At 37.3% G+C, this 22,024-nt stretch overlaps 1 protein-coding gene across 1 annotated transcript; it reads left to right on the top strand.

Annotated features, from left to right (window-relative positions):
- Positions 1–10,204: 10,204 nt before the first annotated feature.
- LOC148018078 (putative protein phosphatase 2C 34) lies at positions 10,205–13,958 on the top strand. Its single transcript, XM_087661697.1, has 5 exons — positions 10,205–11,177; positions 11,715–12,098; positions 12,306–12,423; positions 12,705–12,928; positions 13,314–13,958. Exons 1-5 carry the CDS (start codon positions 10,935–10,937, stop codon positions 13,608–13,610), a joined length of 1,266 nt encoding a protein of 421 aa, XP_087517823.1. The 5' UTR covers positions 10,205–10,934; the 3' UTR covers positions 13,611–13,958.
- The last annotated feature ends 8,066 nt before the right edge of the window (positions 13,959–22,024 follow it).

Here is a 22,024-nt window from a genome sequence, read left to right as displayed (position 1 = left end):
TAACTCTTTGACAAATTAAACATTCAGATACAAAGTTAGAAACATTAGATTCCATCTGTGGCCAATAAAAATCTTCAACCAATGTATGTAAAGTAAAAATAATACCTCTATGGCCTTGGTATGGGGGACAATGAATTTCATGCAACACAAATGATCAAAATGGAATAGTTACACACAACCTTTTCTCATAAAACATAAATCCATCATAGTAAGACAATGAAGTACTTGGAATCTAATTATTTGTAACTAATTTATTCCAATCAGCTTGAAAACTCGGGTCTTGATCATAGGTATCTTTCATAGGGATTAGGGAATCAAAAGATATCACAGAGATATTATGGATAGTCGGTCTTATACTCAAGGCATCAGCAACAACATTCTCTTTTCCAAGTTGATATTGGATAAGTGGATGAAAACTTTGAATAAAAGCATCCCATTTAATATGACAATTAGAGATTTGTGGTTGACTAAGGAGATGTTTGATACTTTGTTGGTCAGTTTTGATCATGAATTCAAATCCCATTAAATAGTGTTTCCATTGATGTAAAGCTTATACTACTGCTAGCAATCCCTTATCATAGATAGAATACTTGAGTTCAGATGGTTTAAGTTTGCAACTAGAGTAGGCTATGGGATGTGAATCTTGCATAAGGATAGCTCCTATTCTAGATCCACTAACATCAATGACTACTAGGAAGAATGGTCTATTAAAGTCAGGTAGTTGCAATACAGGGGCATGTGTTAAGGCATGTTTCAATAAATCAAAAGACTTTTGCTGATTTTCAAAACAATGATATACAATAACTTTCTTTAATAATTTTGTCAAAGCCAATGCAAGCAATGAAAAATTTCTCACAAATTTTTTGTAAAAGCTAGCAAGACTTAAGAAAGAATGTAATTCATGCACAATTTTTGGTATCAAGCAATTCAAAATTACTTTTAGATGAAACAATATGTCCTAAGTATTCAATGTGGGTTTGAAAATTTTCACTCTTTTCAGGATTAGCATATAATTGATTCTCTTTCAATAATTTGAAAACCAAGGATAATGCTTATTCTCATTCTTATTGAAAACCAATATGTCATCAAAGAAAACAATGACACAATATTGATGCTTCAAAAATATGTGATTCATCATACGACTGAATGTGATTGGTGCATTAGTTAAACCAAATGGCATAACAAGGAATTCATAATGTCCAAATTGAGTCCTAAATGCAGTTTTGAAAATATCAAATGTATCGAGTTGTACTTGATAGTATGCTGATTTAAGATCTATTTGCTAAATATTGTAGCTCCTTGTAGCTTATCCATGAGATTGTCCACCCTAGGGATCAGATATCTATTCTTGATATGATCTTATTTAGGGCACGATAATCAATGCACATCCTATAGGTGTTATTTTTCTTCTTGACTAATAGGACAGGTGCACCAAAAGGAGAACTACTGGGCCTAATGAGTCCTCGGGCTAACAATTCTTCAACTTGGGTTTGAATTTCTTTCTGTTCAATTTGGTTATGTCGATAAGATGCTTTACATGGTGGTTGACAACCTGGAATTAAGTCTATTTTATGATCTTCAGGACGTGTAGGTGGTAAACTAGGTGGTAAGTTAGCAGCAAAAAAATCTTTAAATTGTGAAAGAAATTGTGTGCCTAGGATGCATCTAATTTTCCTTAGCTTCAATTTCATTCACCCATACTAAGTATGATATGCTACATTTTCTTAATGCATGTTTAGCCTGTGTATGACTAAGCAATGGAAATTTATCAAGGGTGTGCATACCATGCAATGTGATTTGTTTCTCATTAGAATGAATCTTCATTGAATGCGTGGAATAATCTATATCGGGATTATATTTATGACGCCAAGGCATTCCTAATATAATGTTACTAGATTGCAAAGGCACAACTAAGAAATTTATGCACTCAACATATTCACCAATTTTAATTTCTAAGTCATGAACTTCTTTTGTTTCATTGTATCTAGTTCCTAAGAATGCAACCTTGATGCGATAATAATGGGTCGGAATAGTATATAAATTCAATGCTTTGACCAGTTTGCAAAAATAAAATCGTGTATGCTCCCATCATCATGTAAAACAATCTTTTCTCTACCATGCACAAGGCATTTCATCGTTAATAAAGAATGAGGATTTTTCATACCTGATAAAGTGTCTGAAGTAGTACCAATATCGTCATTGTATTCTATGAAATTGGGCATTTCTTCATGGTCGTCATCTTCAGTCGCTCCCAAGTAGTTGATGTGAACAATTGGCTTTTTGGATTGACAATTCACCATTAGATGTCCAAGTTGATGGCACTTGTAGCAGACTATGGGTTTGGCTTTGGAAACATTATTGGTAATGGCTAGGAGTTTAGGAATGTTGGGATTTGGCTAGAAAGATGGCTTGGGATTTGGATTTGTGTTTGTTGATAAAGCGGGGGGTCGTGTCCAGGATTTACGGAAAGAAGATGGAACAAAGTGATTTTAATTGAAATTTCAAAAGTTAGAATTGAATTGCTTTGTACCGAAGTTACTGTTAGTTTGGAGTTGTTGTGGTTGCTTCTCTCATCCTCGAATTTTGTCTTCAACATCATGAGCCAAAGAAATCGCATCCTCGAGAGTCATTGGCTTGAACATGTTCGCTTCCGCATAGAAGTGACCAAGCAAACCAGACATAAACTTGCGCTTATGGATCGCCTCAAGTACATCTTCGAGCATTCGAAGTTGCAATAAGGCATTCCAGAAATGCTCGTATATTGTGAAATAGGCTCATGATCTCTTTGTTGCAGAAGATCCCACAGTTTGATAACTTTTTCGTGGATTTGAGGTGGAAGAAAATTCTGCAAAAATTTCTTTTGGAAAGCCTCCCAAGTAGTAGGACAATCAATAATTTTGCGGACAACAGTCCACCATAGTGATGCTCTGTCCACTAAATGGTTAGTGACACACTTGAGTTTGTATTTTTCGGCATACTGTTCTTCATGGAAATACTCATCAAATTGACTGATAAAAGCAAGAATAGTCTTTCCGTCACGTAGTCCACTAAAAGTACGAAATTTGAAATTTCTTTTACTTATCTTGGCTTCTTTCCAAATAGATTATGCTTCAAGTGTCACATCGATCATACGTTGTATAACATCTTTGGGTTGCAATCCATCTTGTTCGATAGTAGATCATTGAAGAGTGGTCAGTTGAGCTTGCAAAGTTTGATGTGCTCTTCGTTCCTCTTGAAGCTGCATCATAATTGGGTCCAGTTTTTGCTCCATCGTTGGTTCTGGTAAGTCACCTTTGGCCATAAAATCTTCCATATTTTGATCGGTCATCCTACAAAATTTCAAACAACCTCACACACTCGAAATCTTGTTAGTGGGATGAGCATAGCTCAAAGTTGAGTTTACAAGGCTTCTTTGGTTTTTTTTAATGGCTTTTTTGCAATGTTTCTCCTTTTCGCGGGTAGGAAAATTGATGAAATCCTTCTTCAACAAGTACTTTGCCTATGTAGTCTGTCTGTCTCTCTCATATGTTCTTATAGCTCTCTGTCCTAGACAAATATCCCTTGGCCATATCATTTGATTGTTGCTATTGCAGTATAGCAATCTTCTTGCTAGAAATTATCTCTGTCACAGCACGCATGTGAATAGGGGCTTGTAGGGAGTTATAGAACCAATTCGGGTTTTGTTTTGTAGAAGTACTCTGTGTTGTGAACACCCATTAGAGGGAAATTTAAAGATTGAAATTTGAAACTTTAGTGTAAGCTCACAGCCTTAAGCTTAAGCTTTTAAAGAAAGAAGATTTGACTAATCATCTGATCTGCGAGGACAAGAGGACGTGACACAGACGTCGTTGTGCAATGCTCAGTGCTTCCCAGCGCTACCACCGCCTACTCTACCCATTAACTGAAGCATTCACAATTGTTAGAAAATAATAAAATTAAATTGACAAAAGTGAATACCTAGCAGTCTTTACCTACAAAATAAATAAATAGATTGGAACTCCATCCTAACCTTAATTTAATACGAGTGCACTCTAAACTCATAAGCGTCCATTAATGTAAATATGTATTTTGCGGAATCGCCCACTTTGGAGTCACCCATGTACACATTAAATTTACATGATGCCAGAAAAGGACAGGCATCCCTGTCAACTTCTCACACAAGGAATCCACCTTGTGTACGAGTCCACCGCAAAACCTCACGGAATCCACTGTGGTCTCATGGAATCCACCATGGAATATGCCTCCTAACATCAATCACATGCATTGAAAGAGACTAAACTATTGAAAAACCATGTTTGGTTATGGATTATAAGGAATAAAATCATCCTATTTATTAAGAAACTTATAAACTTTTTAAGTTTGTAATGAAAGATCCTCTTTTATACATGTGATCATGTAAACTTATCCAATAATGCTTCAATGGATTGCACATAGTACACTTACATTTTTTTAGGTGCACTCCTTGAGGAGTCAAAAAGACTATGCTAAAGACTTAGCCTTTATTGTCAGTATTCTCTACCTCAACAACTAGAGTATATAGATTTTCAATTTCTAAACAATGAGTACGTCAAGATTTTGTTCAACTTTTAAACCATATGAAGAGATTCAACTCCATGTTTGTGCTTGCGAAGGTGTCAAGGTTTTGGTTCTATTGCTAGGACCCAATTGAATAAATTGTTAAGGGATACACTCTCTTCACCATGGGATGAAATAGCAGTGTGTTATCTGACACAAAATATTGACACTTTGAAATGGAATAGGAAACACAAACTTTGAAATGGGGCATTGCATAGTTAGGAAGGATGGTATGAGGAGAGAGTGATTCGATGGTGTGAGAAGAGGAAGAATGGTGTGAGGAGAGATTGATTTGTTGTTTTTGAGGCTTTGATTGATTTTCTAGTTGAAGAATAAATTTTAGGAAGGTTAGAAACAGGAAAGAACCTTGGAAGTACTCTCAAACCTTTTTAAAAAACCACTTTTTTTTTTTGTTTTGCTTCTCTATTCAATATCCTATGGGAGAATAAAAAGAGGATTGAACATTCAAAGCCCCCAGGGGGTGCAACTTATAGAACATGTAAGATACCACATGAAGAAATAGTATTTTATTTAATAAAATTTATAAGATTATATTTACAAAAGGGAGTTTTTAATTACAATTTGGGAAAAGTGTAAGTTTAGTAAAGTAGAACGGGGTCATTTTATGGCCTTATATCATGTAAAGAAAGGGTGTTTCTTAATAGCCTTTAAATACACGTTATATAGAGGATTTCTTATAAGTGCACCCCTTGAGATTCAAAGTGGAGAAGCATCATTTGAAAAACAAGGGTGCACTATCGTGCATAAGAGTATTTCCCTTAGCGCACTTTGGCTCAACCCTTAACATTTCTTCCCACTACTCAAATAGCCATTATACTTCTCAACTCTCATCCCCACTCTTCTCCTCTTGCAACCATCTCAACCAGCCAACGACCCTACACATTAGCCACTTTTAGTCATTGATACCACCACATGCATATCCTGTTATGGGGCACACCATCATGTGTAATCCACAAGCAGTACTCTTTCACTCGGTTACCTATAAGCACTTCACAATACACTACCTATCCATTGAATACTAGATTAAACACAAGCACAGAAGCCACACGCATGCAAGCTAGTTGCATTAATTTTACCTCCCATACTTATGCAATTGCATAATGCTTCCCATGATGGAGGGGATGCTCCTTTTAGAAATTCCCTCCTAGGCAACTACATTATTGTGCATCTACTTAAGTCCTAGGGTATATATAAGGATCCTTGAACTTAAGCAGATGTACTATGTATTATCTTCCTTTTTGAACTAGTATATCTATTATTACTATGTACTAACTTCATTTTTGAACAAATGTCTCTATTAAACACATCCAACTTCTCTCCATTGACATCTACATGAACTCCAAAGACAAAGCCATCATTGTTCCTGAAGGGTAGAGTTGGATAGACAGATTCTTGATTAGTAGTGATGCGACCCCTTTTCCTCTTTCGTGCACCTTAATGAAGCACTTATACCTCTTGAAAAATCTTACATCTATGCCTCCAAAACCAACTTTTGTCTCTTGAAAAAACAAAATCAAAAAGGTTTCTCTACTTCAAAATTCTGTTCCATGTTCTTTTTGTGTGCAAAGCACACCTCTAATGCTTCATGAAAATTTTGTAACTTTTGTGGCTCTTTTCATGTAGGTTCTTGATTTATGCACTTGTAGAGCCAACTCCCCACATGGTGCATCTAGATTAGTGAGATCCTAACTAAATCTAGGTTGGTGAAACCCTATCTAAATCTAGCAAATATCTCAAAGTTAAGTTGGGTTGGTTCTTCTCCTTTCCTTAGTCCTTTCGAGTAGGTGATTATTAGGCATACATCTATGCATATGAGATTATTAAGGATATGGGGACCTCTTGATGTGCTTAAAATTCAAGATAGCAAAAGGATCAAGATAGTTGTGATGTGCACATCTTTCCTTTTCTTGATAGATACTACTTTTTTCATGATTCAATGAGCTTGATACTCCCCTTAAAAGATGGAGAAGGATCATAACAAAAAGAAGGCTAACGCGTAGGACTAGCCAAAGACCTAACATCAACTTCAAACATAACATGAAGCTTAGGAAAAGACACCCAAACAAGACATTTAGAGTGCATAAATGAAAAATCAACCATACCTAGTAAACATGAAAGAAGTACCTCTATATTTAAATGAGAAAAAGAGAATCCATTCTCTTATAGTTTCTGGTAATGCTTGCAAAATGTATTTACAATGGACTTAAACTAATGAAAGATGTAGTGAGTGGTAGGTTTCCAAAAACCATATTGAGAACCCTTGTGGTGTATGTATCCTTCGCATAAAAAAGAAAAAGACCCTTGAGGTAGAAAAGTTAGAACAATAGGAACATAGAAACTCAATGAGAAGAGATACATGTGCTTTATGCACCCCTTTCCTAGTACATGTAGTTGATTCTCTCATGGTAGAAGAAAGTTTCTACATGTCTACTGCCATAGCCTACTACACCACCTATAAATCAAACTTGCTCCTCTTGTAATGATTTTCATATATATATATATATATATATATATATATATATATATATATATATAGCTCCCTTTCCCTATTATTTCACCTCTAAATCTTGGGAATGCCACCCTCTAGACCTCGTAACTTGCTTGTCTCTTCCCCTACATACATGCAAGGAGAGTAGGTGAGTGAATGAGCAAAAGGCTTCACATTGTTGCTAAGATATCAGATAAATTGCAACTTCATTGTATGGATAGGTATTTGTGTTTCCACCCACACTCCAAGATCTTACAATGTAAAATAAACCCTTTGCCTTAAGAGTGTTATTCTTTGCATCCACTTTGAAAGGAAAAAAACATGAACAATTTGTTAGGGTTTAAATCTTAAGTCCTACTTTGGTTTTGAGATTAAAAATCATAAACATGAACATGAGTCAATTTAGGGTAAATACCATTCAAGCTAAGCACAAGTTATTAAATGATACTAGTTAAGGGTTCTAAACAATGGTATACAGCATATATTTAGAAGTCATGAGATGATGCTTGAATGAATATGATAGAGGGGATCAATTACAAGGTGACAAGCTTGTGTTTTGTGATTTATCTCTTTATCATGGAGAAAGAAGTACCTAAGTCCTCCCCATCCCCACTTTTTCATGGGTTTCACTACATCTGAACCCTGTATATCATTGCATTCAAGGTTTATTCACAAATATGCTTATTTGTGAATATTTTATAAATAAAACACAATCAATTTCTATTCACATTGTGAATAAACCCTTCATATGATACCTTTTTTACTTTTGAAAAGTGCAAAAAATGTATTTTTAAAATCCCTTGTTTTGAACACATGTGATACATATATATTTATGAGGGATCCCACTCCATTGAACTAAAAATAGAATATACTCATTCATAGCCTTTGATGCACTTTAATGGGTGTAAATGTGATGTGTTTTGAAAATATGTAGTGTCCAATTGGGTTCATACAAGGGCGAATAGTGTGACACTCACATCTACTCACATAGTTATATTGAGTCTGTGAGAGACTACTAAATCACCTCCCATGCTATTGAAGATGATTTCACAACACCCCATTAGACTATGCAATAGTGCTTGGTTTTTTTCATTGACCTTGGTAGCAAAACTTAGACACATTGCTTGTACTAATGCTCATAGAATTGGACTCCATTGCATGTTTGTACCTTTTACCCTATCTTTGTTTAAATGAACATTGTATGGTGAGGACTGAGTGGGAGTACTTCCTAATGGATTGATTTTTTATCACTTAGTTTTACAAGAAATATGATATTACCTATTCTATTTCACATGGAAAATCTAAGGCAAATCAAGTGGTTTGGTGTTGTTACAAAGATAGTATAATTGTTTTGGTTGAAATTAAGCTTGATGTAAAATAGACTTTAAATTTCCCTCAACCTTTATCTCATAGGGTGGAAGGACAAAAACTTTAATTGAAATTGTGCATAGTAAAAATCTCAAAATTTTTCATATCCTAATGAGTTCCTAATTAAAAAATATAGTTTATTCCCATTTAGACTTGTCTTTTGCATATATATCCTTAATTTACACAATAATTCCAAACAAGATGAAAGCAAGTGTCACAATCTAGCCTCCAAAGAATATGAGTTGGGTTGATGCTAGAGAGAATAATTCTAAAGAGAATTGCATAATTCCTCACATAAGAAAAAATATGCAATATTTTGTTTTAGTCTTATTATTGAAATAATCCGACTGCCTTGGTCCACATCATTTATCCCCATGAATCAATCTTTAAGTTACCTATAGTTGTCGAGCGACGGTTGGCTAGAGATCCACATGGACAAGGTAGTAAAATCAATTGTGACTTTGCAACGCAATGTGCGCAACCACTCTGCCACTTTTTCTCAAAGAAATATCACTCTTAGTTTAGCCAAGAAATAACACATTAGTTTAGCCAAGAAACTCATCCAATGAGCACTCATACTCTAGTACTATAAATGTTCTTGCAAAAGAACAATTTACCTTGTCCTATCTTGTCAATCTAAGATTGAAAACACATGAAACACCATATTAGAGAATTTGGGAATCTCCTAAGTCCCACTTTTAAATAAGGGATAAAGATTTTAAATCATGAAACACCACTTTTAAATCATGGACCAAGTTATCAAGTAATCTCAATGGTTATCCTAGCTTCATGTATGCACCTTTACTAAGAAATGTGAAGTATCTCAAATGAATCATTTTAATAACACGTTGGACTCAAGGAGAAAAAGCTTTGGCCAATTCAATATATCCAAAAGAGCTAGTTGAAGATTAGCATAGTCTAACATTTTTTGAGTTTAGATGCTCAAGTTAAACATACTCAAAGGCCTAAAAATTAGGTCTAATGTCCCCTATTGAAGTAGTTCCTTGGTTAATTTTGCTAACGATCCAAATGTTGTTGGTTAACAACTTTATCTATGTATTGTAGCTTAAAGGATCATTCTTTCCTTGACACATTGACAACACGATTAACAAACATCAAAATATCAGGTTCTCAATGATCATAGCTAATTAAAGACAGAAGCATTGAGCCGCATTTACATACTCAAAAGGATGTTTGAAATGGTAAATTTTGTGTTGCAGTGGGCTATCGAATCTACATGGTTATGCCAAAGTGGCCCATTGTTCAAGAAGCCCAAGCACAACGGTGGGCACTAGGGTCAAGTCTTGATGGTAGACTCTAAGGTCAAGTGGTTTTGGCTCCAATAATGAGAATCTATATTAAATTGAAAGATATGTCATGAGAGAATTTGTAGAGTTGTAACTTGTACTCTTGTAAAGAAAGAAGACATATTATTGTAAACAAAGGATTGAAATTTAAATGGTTCTTGAAATGAGAGGATGTGTCAAAATGAATGAGTAGGGTGCCTTAGCGTTTTCAAGTTGTCGCTCAAATAGTAAGCCAAGACAAGGAAAGGGCCAAATGCCAGGAAATCAACGCTTTATTAATCTTTAAAAGACAAGGGCGGTGCCTTTAACCTTTAGGATGTCCGGTACTTGCAAAAAGCCAAGTTGAAAGGAATCTAATTAAGTAAATGTTAAATTGTCAATGGATGATGTTTTCAATCCCCATTGTTATGCACACATGTGGTGTGCTAAATATTGTTTTCTCCCATTATATGCAAGCATTAGTTATCTGGGTGAGGACCAAAGGAGCGAGAAGAAGATGGGCACATTGGATTCATGCTTCATATCAATGTTCTCTCACATCACAGTCAGGATTCAGGCCACAACCATCAATCCATTCCTACTTTCCTATAATAAGTAGTAGAGCCAGATTATACAGAATGAATTGATCAATTATCCATCACACAAGCTATAATCACCATCGCTCATCTGCTGCTGCAATACATTGATTTCTCTCATCTCTCATCATGAGTGTTACAGCCAGATAGAGATTAAATTGATCAGTCGTCAGGCAAGCTATAATCATCATCACTCATCATGAGTACTAGAGCCAGATAGAGGTTGAATTGATCAGCCCAAGCCATAATCACCATCACCCATCTGCTGCAATATTTCTCATCATGGGTACTAGAGCCAGATAGAGATCGAACTGTTCTCAGTTATCAGGCAAACGATAATCGCCACCACTCACCTGCTGCTACTGATCTCAGTTATCCGGCAATCTATAATCACCATCACTCACCTGCTGCAGTACCATGATTGCTCGGCGATTGTGTTCAGTTATCATGCAATGCTATAATCTTAACATTCCATCAGCTGCTATCTGTACTCTGATTGCTTGGAGACAGCATTGAGAGCTATAATCATCGCAACCCATCAGCTACAATCTATTCCTTGATTGCTTGGATCAGATACTATTGAGATTACATCCGAGGTAGATGGGTGTGTGCATGTCCATTGATGAGGATACACTGCACATCGCGTGCGGGGCGGATGCCATGGCCAAGCACAGGAGCAAGAAGAAGCTGGTGATGGAGGTGTTGGAGGCTGAAGCCAAGGTCTACCAGCTCCTCTGCAAGATGCCAGGCCGGCTTTCAACGAATGGTGCCACTGTGCACTCCTGTGCATTCAGCAAACAAGGCCGCAAAGGAGTCAACCAAGATTGTCTTCTTGTGTGGGAGGTAATCATAATCATTAACCTTTTTGTTAAGCATTTTAGATGTTGGCACCCTTAATTTATCAGTCATCATGCTCCCATTATAGCTTATTAGACATCATAAACTCTGATGTATTATATAAGCATTATTTTTTCTGATCTGAAATCCATGCAAGCACCAATGCCAGTCTGATATATTAAACACCACTAGCACTGATTGGTAGTACATATCCTGATTTTCAACATATCATTCCATTGTCAATTACCCTGTTTGTATTTCTTGTGGTTCAATTATTGTGGTCTTTTACCAATACCTATAGTGAGCCAAATCTATCTAAGGTCATGGTTTCAGACACTTCCCATGTTTCCCTGGACTCTTGCATATCACCTCTGGTTTCCTACTGTTAACAACCAGATTAGCACTCATTTTGTTTAGGCCACCAAGGGTAACTGACAATGTGGTTTGCATGGTCCTCACAAGAACTCAAACCTGTGGAATTTGACAGTCATTGCAATTAGCTGATAGAAACAAATCACTCACTTTGCACGATTTTTGCTGCAGGAGTTTGCTGCACAAGAAAATATGGTATTTTGTGGTGTATTCGATGGACACGGTCCTAACGGTCATCTTGTGGCGAGAAAGGTTAGAGATTCCCTGCCAGTGCTCTTGGCATTGCCTTTAAGCTTGCTGAGAGAGGCTTATGTACACGAGCCTACATGCACTAGCTGCCATGAATGTCCTGCTGGGGAAAAAGATGAAGATGATGACAATTGCACTGACAATCACACCAGAAAACTTGTCGACAGTCCAAGCCACTCTGATGTCTTTGCAGTTTGGAAGGAGAAGCTTGTGACAGCTTATAAGCTTATGGACAGCAACCTCAAAACCCATCCAAAGGTCAAGTGTCTTGAGAGTGGTACTACAGCTGTCACAATGGTGATCCAGGTATGTACATACACACAAGTTTTAAGCAGTTTGGTTCATCACAGCTACTTCCATGGTTTCATACATACATACATATATATATGACAAGTACTTTATAAGTAGTCTAGGAGATCTATGGGTTTACATGCATGTGCTATCTGGTAGAGTACTCTGTTTTATCACAGGGCCTGTTGCATTGAGTGTTGTTGACAAGGTTCAAATTTGCAGGGTGATGAACTTATTATCGGAAGTGTCGGGGATTCCCGAGCCGTTCTAGCAAAACGGGGAGCAGAAGGCTACTTGGTAGCAGATCAGGTCACAGTGGACTTAAAACCCAACTTACCAGGTGCTGAAGTTTGTGCTGAAGTAACATCACTTTCTTAGCTCATTGATTGGAGTGTCCATGAATTAGTAGTGTGCAAGCTCAACCATTTGAGCTACCACTCATTGATGTGACCATTATTCATGATTTCAAGATGTGCAAAAGAGATAGACATATGAAGAACCATAGAAACATGGATTTGTCATTTACTTTGATTTTACAGTTTACTGCCATTGTTATACAGATGCAGTTCTGCCTGATGCCTGTTCAGGGGGGTGCTAACATCTCTGATTGGTCTGTTGCAGGGGAGTTAGAAAGGATCAGGAGGTGCAAAGGTCGTGTGTTTGCACTAGAATGCGAGCCTGACGTTGCAAGAGTTTGGATGCCGCATTCTGACTCCCCAGGCCTGGCTATGGCTAGAGCTTTGGGTGATTTCTGTCTGAAAGAGTATGGATTGAGTGAAGTCCCAGAGGTCTTCTATAGGAGCTTGACACAGCAACATGAGTTCATCATTCTTGCTACAGATGGGGTAAGTGAAGCATCAGAAATTTTCAAGCATGATGATTGAAAGACCCTGGGTTATTACACCCACTTACCCTAGATGCACGGCGCAATTCATGGATGCCACTTCAGTATTTCCCAGTTCATACACATGTATCAAATGCAGTATGTTGCCAGACTGCTAAGTCACTTTAGTATGCCCCTTAAGGATGGAGAAGCTATGGCACTTTTGTCTGAGTTCCTCTTGTTTACAAGCACATTGTTGAGTGATTTTTTTGCTTTCAGATGCATTTACCAGCCATGGGTTGTTGCCTTATTGATTGATCAAGGAGCTTATAAGCATATGCCCTCTTATGTTCTAAAAATACTTGTTGGGTTGTGTTGTGGTGCTTGATTATGGTTAATCTGAGCAGATATGGGATGTGATAAGCAATGAGGAGGCTGTAAGGATTGTTGCATCCACATTTCCGAAGGAGGAGGCTGCCAATGCCTTGGTGCAAGCTGCAGTGAAGAAGTGGAAGAAGAGGCATGCAGCTTGGAGAACTGATGATTGCTCTGCTGTTTGCTACTTCCTGAGAGACGCCATCTTGCCCTCTTACAAGCCTAACACCGCACATTGCAACACTCCAATCACCAATGGTCATGATTTAGCTTCTCATGTACATAGAGATAGCAACCATGAGGATGCGCCAATGGACATGCTCTTTTGACTACCAAGAACCAGTGCTTATGATTCAGCTTCTCATGTACAAAAAGATAGCAACCATGAGAATGATCCATTGCATGTATTCTTTTGACTATGACATTAAACAAAGGTTCAAAAAGACATAAACAAAGAAACCATTAACAAATATGTAGTTGCATGTCTTCAAAGAGGTATAATTGATTTTTGAGCTAGCCTTCTCTCAAATACCTCGAAACAAAACAAAGTCACATGATTTTTGAGGTAGCCTTGTCTAAAATATCTCAAAATAAAACAAAGTCGCTTGACAAAGGTGTTCAATGGTCCTTTTGACAAGATTATCTAGAAACTTAAGTGCACAATGTGTCCTATTCAATACCCATTAATAAAGAAATAGATAATGGGTAAAATATAAGGGAGCCCCATGATTTGTTGTTTGTAAATAGGTGGGTGGATGTCTTGTTGATCAAGGGTTGGAAGTTTTCTTAATGAGGCTAAAATGCTACACAAAAACCTTATAGCAAATTTTCGGCCAAATCAAGTAGAATTTATGCATGAGCTTTGTTTGTCTATTTAAGCCTAGAAAATTAGCACCATCTCCCAAAAAATATCCAGTAGGCCAAAATGCACCTATAATCTTTACCTTGGCACACCCCCAACTATGACGTGATGTCCCCTTGCCTCCTTTCTCACCTAATACTCAAGTCCTATAGACTATCTTGGGTAAACCATGTGGCTCTCTAGCATGAGTAAATGGTTCAATTTTTTTCTATGAAGACAATGACCAACCGCATGCATGTTATTTAAAGGAAGGGGGTGCTTTAGTAGGCGCTTTAGTAGCTAATCCATGTAGGATAAGGTAAGTGCAACTTATTTTGCTTAGAAAGGATTATATGAAGGGGAGATCCTAGAAGCTTCAAATAGAAAAATGATTCCCCCAATACAATTTAAGGTCTTTTGAAGTTTATGACTATTCTCCTTTTTGTAATTTATATTTATGTTGATGAGTCTAAAATAGACCCAAAGCCCTTTTTAGCACTTGGGGAGGTTCTTGAAGGCCACCTTAAACAATTGATCTTTCTTTTTTAGGGTTGGAAGGTTTTGTGTACTACAAACTTTAAAGATATATGAGAATGACATTTTAATTTATTTCCTCAAGAAATAAGGTACATGTGCTCATTAGAGCCAAAGTACTCACATAAGAGATCAGTGCTAATGAAATATAGTACCATAAGAGATTATAGCTTTAATTTTAGTCATTAAAAAATCTTGGATCCACTACAACCATTAGTTGTTCTGACAATCCAAGATGGGTCATGATGATAGATGGTTGGTCTTGCTGGAAGAGAGGGAGAGAGACAGAGTGGAGCAGAAGATGAGCCTCAGCTCATTGTTGTTCATCTTTCATTATTCTTGTATCATGCTCACTAAAAGAGACTTACACACATAGGTATGACTAACCAAGACTAACTGTGGTTAAGTCACTGACTACACCGACTTATTGAACGTCACACACGTGTACAGTTGTATCTAGCTAATGTCAGTCACACACATAAAGATAGATTGACTAAAAAGTAACGGGAGCTTGATATTCTAACACCCCCCATCAAGCTGAAACCATCTGATAAACTCCAAGTAGCTATCTGAAGTATATGAACTTTTCTTTACCAAGAGACTTGGTAAATATGTTTGCTACCTTGTCTTCAATCTTCACATGAATCAAGTTAATCTGCCATGTAAGAACCATTTCTCTTATGAAATGGTAGTGAACCTCAATATGTTTGGACCTAGCATGGTAGATAGGATCGCTAGCCAACATAACACTACTAAGGTTATCACAATGCAATCTCACTCTGCTTTCCAGCTGTATTCCCAAGTCTTTCAATAGTTTCATCAGCCAAACTGCTTCACAAGCTGCTAAGGCAGCTCCTCTGTACTCAGCTTTTGTACAAACAATGCAACAGTAGGCTATTTCTTACTCTACCAAAAACTGATCATACTGCTACCCAATCCAAATGCATAACCACTGGTTGACCTCCTATCATAGGCACAACCAGCCCAATCAGCATCAATAAACCATGTCAAGTCAAGGGATTTTCCATATGCATAAAACAACCCATAATCTATAGTACCCTTTACATATCTCACGATCCTCCTAACTGCATCTAAATGTGGTTTGCGAGGCTTCTGCATGAACTGAGTAATTGGCCCCACTGCATAACATAAGTCAGGACGACGGGTAATAGTCAAGTATATCAAGTTTCCCACCATTTGTCGATACATGGTCACATTCTCTATGTCATTCCCAACATCAATCTGCAGCTTGACATTCTAATCAAGAGGTGTCTCCATAGGCTTGCATTCAGCCATACCATACTTCTGTAACATGTCATGAGCATATTGCTTTTGTAGCAACCATATACCTTGAGGGCATAGAGAGTATCTCAATTCCAAGAAAATACTTTAGCTCACCAAGTTCTTTGACTCTGAATTCAGCCTGTAAACATGATTTAATTTCAACAATGCCCTCTTCATCATCTCTAGTGATGATAAGATCATCTACATAAACCACTAGAAACACATATCCATGATCTGTCTTCTTCGTGAATAGACTATGATCTGCATCACCCAATCTAAATCCATCTTGCTCTAAATAACTGCTAATCGAAGCATTCCATGCTCTTATGTATGTTTCAGCCCATTTAAATCCTTTTTCAGCTTACATACATGTGTAGGAAAGTCCAAGTGAACATAGCCTTCAGGCTACTCCATATATACTTCCTCAACCAAATCACCATTCAAGAAAGCATTCTTGACATCCATTTGACATAATTTCCAACCTTTGCATGCTGCCAAAGCATGACTGTTGCCATTTTAGTCATCGGACTGAAATTCTCCTCATAGTCAAGGCCATATTGCTGCGCATACCCTTTTGCAACCACCCTAGCCTTACAGCATTCTAACGAACCATCTAACTTGCACTTAACCTTGTACACCCATTTGCAGCCAATGGGGACTTTTCCTTCAAGCAAATCAACCAATTTCCATGTCTCATTTTCAGCTAGGGCTGCACACTCCTCACCCATGGTAACACACCAATTATCATCTATAACTGCATCATCAAACTTTGTAGGTTCTTTGTAACCTATCACATTAGCCATATATGCATAATGACAGGCTGAATAACCAATGTATGTAAACCTGTCAACTGGTTTTCTGACTCTCTCAAATCTATGTAACTGTGGCTCACTCTGAGCTTGCCTCTCATGAGGTGGTACATAACGACTTTGCCTTGCTCCAAGCATCATAAGAGACGGAATGCCCTACTCACTATCCAAACTATCACTCTTGGATGACTCATATCCTACTGTAAGTGTACCTGTCACATCCTCAAGCATATTTTCTTTTCCCTTATCCAATCTCCCCCTCACTACATATCCGTGTCAGTGGACGTAGGAGTACGACTCCACAAACATCCTGACCGAGGACTTACTATAGGTGACCTATCACCTATAGGACCACTCATAGATGTACTCACTATAGGCATATTTTCAACATTACTACTGTTGACTGATCCATCAATAGCCACTGCAATAGGATTTTCATATCACAATGCTAGCTCATCAAAAACAACATCTCTGCTAATCAATGTCTCATGTGTAGACGGTACAGAACACTTGTAAGCTTTCTGGTTTTGTGCATAACCTCGGGGAAGTTACTATATATATATCCTCTACATCATGTGCATTCAAGGCCTATTTATAAGTATCCTTATCTGTGAATTTTTTCTAAATAAAACATAACCCTTTTCTATTCAATCTATAAATAATCCCTTTATATTGCACCCTTCTATATGTAAAAAATATATAAATATGATATTTTAAAAATACCTTATTTTGAACCCGCGTGATGCACACATATATTCATGAGTAACTTACCCGAGTGCATAACCAAGGAACACACTCTAGACAGCTTTAGGATCCAATTTCTTCCTCTTTTCATCAGGGACATGCACATATACAATGTTGCCAAATATCTTCAAGTGTGAAATGTCAGGCTTATGACCATACAACCTCTCATATGGAGTTACATCATGAATCCCTGCTGTAGGGGTTCTATTCAGCACATAGATAACAGTCACTACTACTTCAGCCCAATAACCATTTGGCAAACTCTTCTCATTTAGCAAAGCTCTTGCGGATTCCATCAGTACCCTATTTTTCCTTTCTGCTACACCATTTTGCTACGGTGTATAGCTGCAAGTTAATTATCTTCTGAGCAAGGTACCTGTCAAAGTAATTAGAGATATATTCTCCACCTCCATCTGATCTAAGACATGAAATTTTACAGCTCAACTCATTTTCAGCATGCTTCTTGAAGTCATTGAATGCATCAAACACATCATCCTTGTGTTTCAGTATGTAAAGCCAGGTGTACCTAATGAAATCATTAATGAAGGATACATAGTAACGAGCACCACCAAACAAAGCATTATGAGACGGACCCCATACATCTGAATGTACCATTTGCAAGGGTCGTGAGCTATTCCGTACATGTCTCATAAATGGAAACCTTGCCTGCTTTCCAAACTGACATGCATCACATACATGTCCAAAGTCATGATACATGAACTTAGACAGTCCAAGCACAATCTCCTTTTACTGCATAGATTTCAGCTTTTGTACATTCACATGGCCAATCCTCTTATGCCATATCTCAACATCCCATATAGAACTATCATCATGTGCAAACATGGTTGTGTTCAACTCTGGAATTGACACATCAAGAGTAAACATTATGTCATCTCTTCGGCCTCTAGCAATCAATTTGCAGCCATTACCATATTCTTTAACAAAGCATCCATCTCTATTAAATCTCACCTACAGATTCTGTTCTGCCATTTGTCCAACTGACAAAAGATTCTTGGTTATTGTAGGTACATGTAGTACATCATGCATGCTCTTTTTCTGGCCATCAAGCATCATCAACGGAACAATTCCTATGTGCTGAATATCATGTTGGGTGTCATCCCCAGTACACACATAACCATGTGAACCTGCAACAATCTCATCAAACCATTCTCCATGGGGTGTCATATGATTTGAAGCCCCTGAATCAATGTACCATCTCTCATCTTTGTTCTTCCTAGATGCATTCTTAGACACATGATGCATGGCAAACAATCTGTCAACCTACTCATCATGAGCACCACTAGAAGATGCATAGTGTCCATGTTGTTTGCCCTTTGCCTTCATATCTCCCTGCTTCTTATAACAATCCTTTGCAATGTGTACATATCTACTGCAGTAATGACAATCCTTATCTCTGTTTGACCGATCATTTGACTGCCATGAACTAGATCCACCACCTCTACCACGGGGTGATCTCCCCCTACCTCTAAATCTGCTAGATCCACGCTGGCCCTGTGTATTTGTGTTATGCTATGCATTTTGTTGATGTTTTCCATAAGTATTTCGAGTGTTTCCTCGACCTTGAAAAGAGCCATGGCCTCTGGTGCCTCTGCCACGCTGGCTAGAGTAAAGAATAGGGTCTCTGCTTTGAGACGTACTAGAACCTATATTCAGCCCAAGCTTAACTTCCTCATGCCGCAGTAAAGTAATCAACTCATCCCAATTAGGGGATTCAACTCTCACAGAAATAGATGTATCAAATTCTTTATACTCTTTGCCAAGTCCATTCAATGTCACTGCAATCATATCATCCTCAAACACTGATGATCCAATGGTGGCAAGCTGATCTGCTATGTTCTTGATCTCTGTAGTGTAGGCCTGAATGCTTTTACCATTCCTAGACATGTTATTGAAATGTTGCTTCAACTGAATCTTTATTGCATGTGCTATAGTTCCATAATTCTTCATGAGTATGTCCCATGTATCCTTTGGGGAATTGCATCTAGTAATCTGTATAACCATAGCATCTGATATACATACGGAAAACCAATGTAAGACCTTGCATGCTCTCTCAGTCCATAGCTTATGAGCCCTTTTCTGATCATTTTTTGGATTCCTTTTAGGCATTTCAGGTTCTACCTCATCACCTGTACATAGGTCCCAATAACCCAAAAATTCTTCATACAGAACTTCCATAAAGCAAAGTCTTTGTTGTCCAGATTTTCTCCCAAAATTTGAGTGATATTGTCAGTGCCTTGAGTGTTTGCCATAGTTGCAGCTTAGGTATTCCGATGATGTATACAACCTATAAGTATCTAACTCCTTTTCCTACAGTTCAGGACTAGTTTCTTGCTATTTAGGACTACAATTTAGGGTAGTTTCCTATAGTTTAGGATAGTTTCCTACAATTGAGGACAGTTTGACCAGTTTCCTGCAATTCAGGAGAGTTTCCTACAGTTCACGAACAGTTTCCTTGCAGTTCAAGATAGTTTTCTGCAATAATTTTCTGCACCAAAGAGACAGGGTATTTCAACCCTTTACAACCTCAGAAACATCCACAAGCATGTGGGATAACCCGTAGGTATTTTAGTCAATACATAGACTCTCCAAGCACTGTATCTCTATCTCATGTATTCTTACTACAGTGAAGAGAATATGCAGTCTAAAACCTACAACCTGACATTCAGGTAATCAACTCCTTTGAGATCCTGAGTGATAAATCATGATATTTTCTTCAGGAGTGTAGAGAGGCAATGTCATGCATTGCATTTACTATAAATGACCAGCCAAGTAGATGTCAAGGAATTTGTTTCATCTCCAAATTCCAATCCTCAGTTGCATCCAATGCTCTCTTTAGGCTTCCAAGAATTCAACATACATATGTCAGGTCATACAAATGATAGGAGCTCCAAAATGACATCTAATGCTTCACTAAGAGACAATGCTTGTTGCCTACATTCAGTGAAAGTTTCCAACCATTAAAAAATTCCAAATCTGAATATTTTTTAGTATAAAATCCCAGCTCCAATACATGACATCAAGTCCATATGACTTCCCAGCATATACCTATGCTTCAATGGTACTCATGAACAAGTTTGAGAGCTCCAAGCTCATGTCAGAGGTGCATACATGTTATAGGTTTTCTTATATAGCAAACCACTGTTATTTCATATCTGTAACCACTTATTCAAGCTCCAAATGAGCTCTTCATCAAGCTCTCAATCAAGTAATGATGCTATCACCTATTGTTTATTGCAGTAAACATCCAGTCTGCACAGGTTTGTGCTGAATATCTCAAAATCTGTGAGGAATTTGAAACAACTTTCTTCTACAAAGCTGTAGACCACGTTGAAATGGTCAAGAATTGTAGGTTGTTTCTCCAAAAACCATTTTTGTAGCAAGATATAGCTTATGCAAAAAAACGGATTGTAGGCTCAGTCTCCTTTGATGACGTTTTCTTCAAATCTGATGTCTTGATGTCAAATGGCCACTACCAAGCCTTTAGGCTTCAGGCGTTCAAGCTATGATACCATGTTGGAAGAGAGGGAGAGAGATAGAGTGGAGCAGAAGATGAGTCTCAGCTCATTGTTGTTCATCTTTCATTATTCTTCTATCATGCTCACTGAAAGAGACTTACACACATAGGTATGACTAACCAAAACTAACTATGGTTAAGTCACTTACTACACTAACTTATTGAATGTCACACATGTGTACAGCTATATCTAGCTAATGTCGATCACACACATAAAGATAGATTGACTGAAGAGTAACGGGAGTTTGATATTCTAGTAGGTCTCACGGGTTTAATCAACTACTAAAAGGTCGCCCACTAGTTTCTATATTGGATACATTACATGATTTGATTTCAAATCTCACTAGAATATTGCATGGATATAAGAATTGAGTTAAAGGCTTATTGATTCTCATATGTTCAACCTACCAGCTAAGTTACACATGTTTGGTCATGATGTCTATCTATGTCTCTCTCATATCTTTGTAGGATGTTAAAAGAGCTTGTGTACATCAATATTATCATTCTTTTGCTTTACTTTTGTTTATTATCCATGACCTAAAATTCCATCAATTTTACATGTGTTCATTTTTAGGTCACTTTAGATTTTACTGGACTTTAATGTAAAATTTATATATATCTCTCTCACTTTCTTTCCTCAACCAAGTGCTGGGTGCCTAAGCAAGGATTATGCATCCTCACACTTTCAACCATCAGAAAGGGTGTTGGACATGACACTCAAATGGGAATCAGATGTGCATGCAATATAAAAAATATAAACCATTGAAAAGAAGAAGTATATTAATTTTGCAATAAAGATATTAGTGAGCTCCTTTACACGTCTAATGCTCTACTAAATTCTTGAGATGTAGTCATAGATTATACAAAAAAGGCTAGCTTTTTGAATATTAAAGAGCAACTCATAAAATGATACTTTGTAATTAGATATGCAAATAATCTCATAGTCAAGCTAACAAGTGTATGCTAGAAAGAGAATGAGGCTAGTAGATATTACAT

This window comes from Lygodium microphyllum, chromosome 21 (genome assembly GCF_053477565.2).
Source record: "Lygodium microphyllum isolate KBCC chromosome 21, Lygodium_microphyllum_v1.1.10, whole genome shotgun sequence".
In the NCBI taxonomy this organism is placed as follows: domain Eukaryota; kingdom Viridiplantae; phylum Streptophyta; class Polypodiopsida; order Schizaeales; family Lygodiaceae; genus Lygodium; species Lygodium microphyllum.
This window is presented reverse-complemented; position numbering and strand designations above follow the sequence as displayed.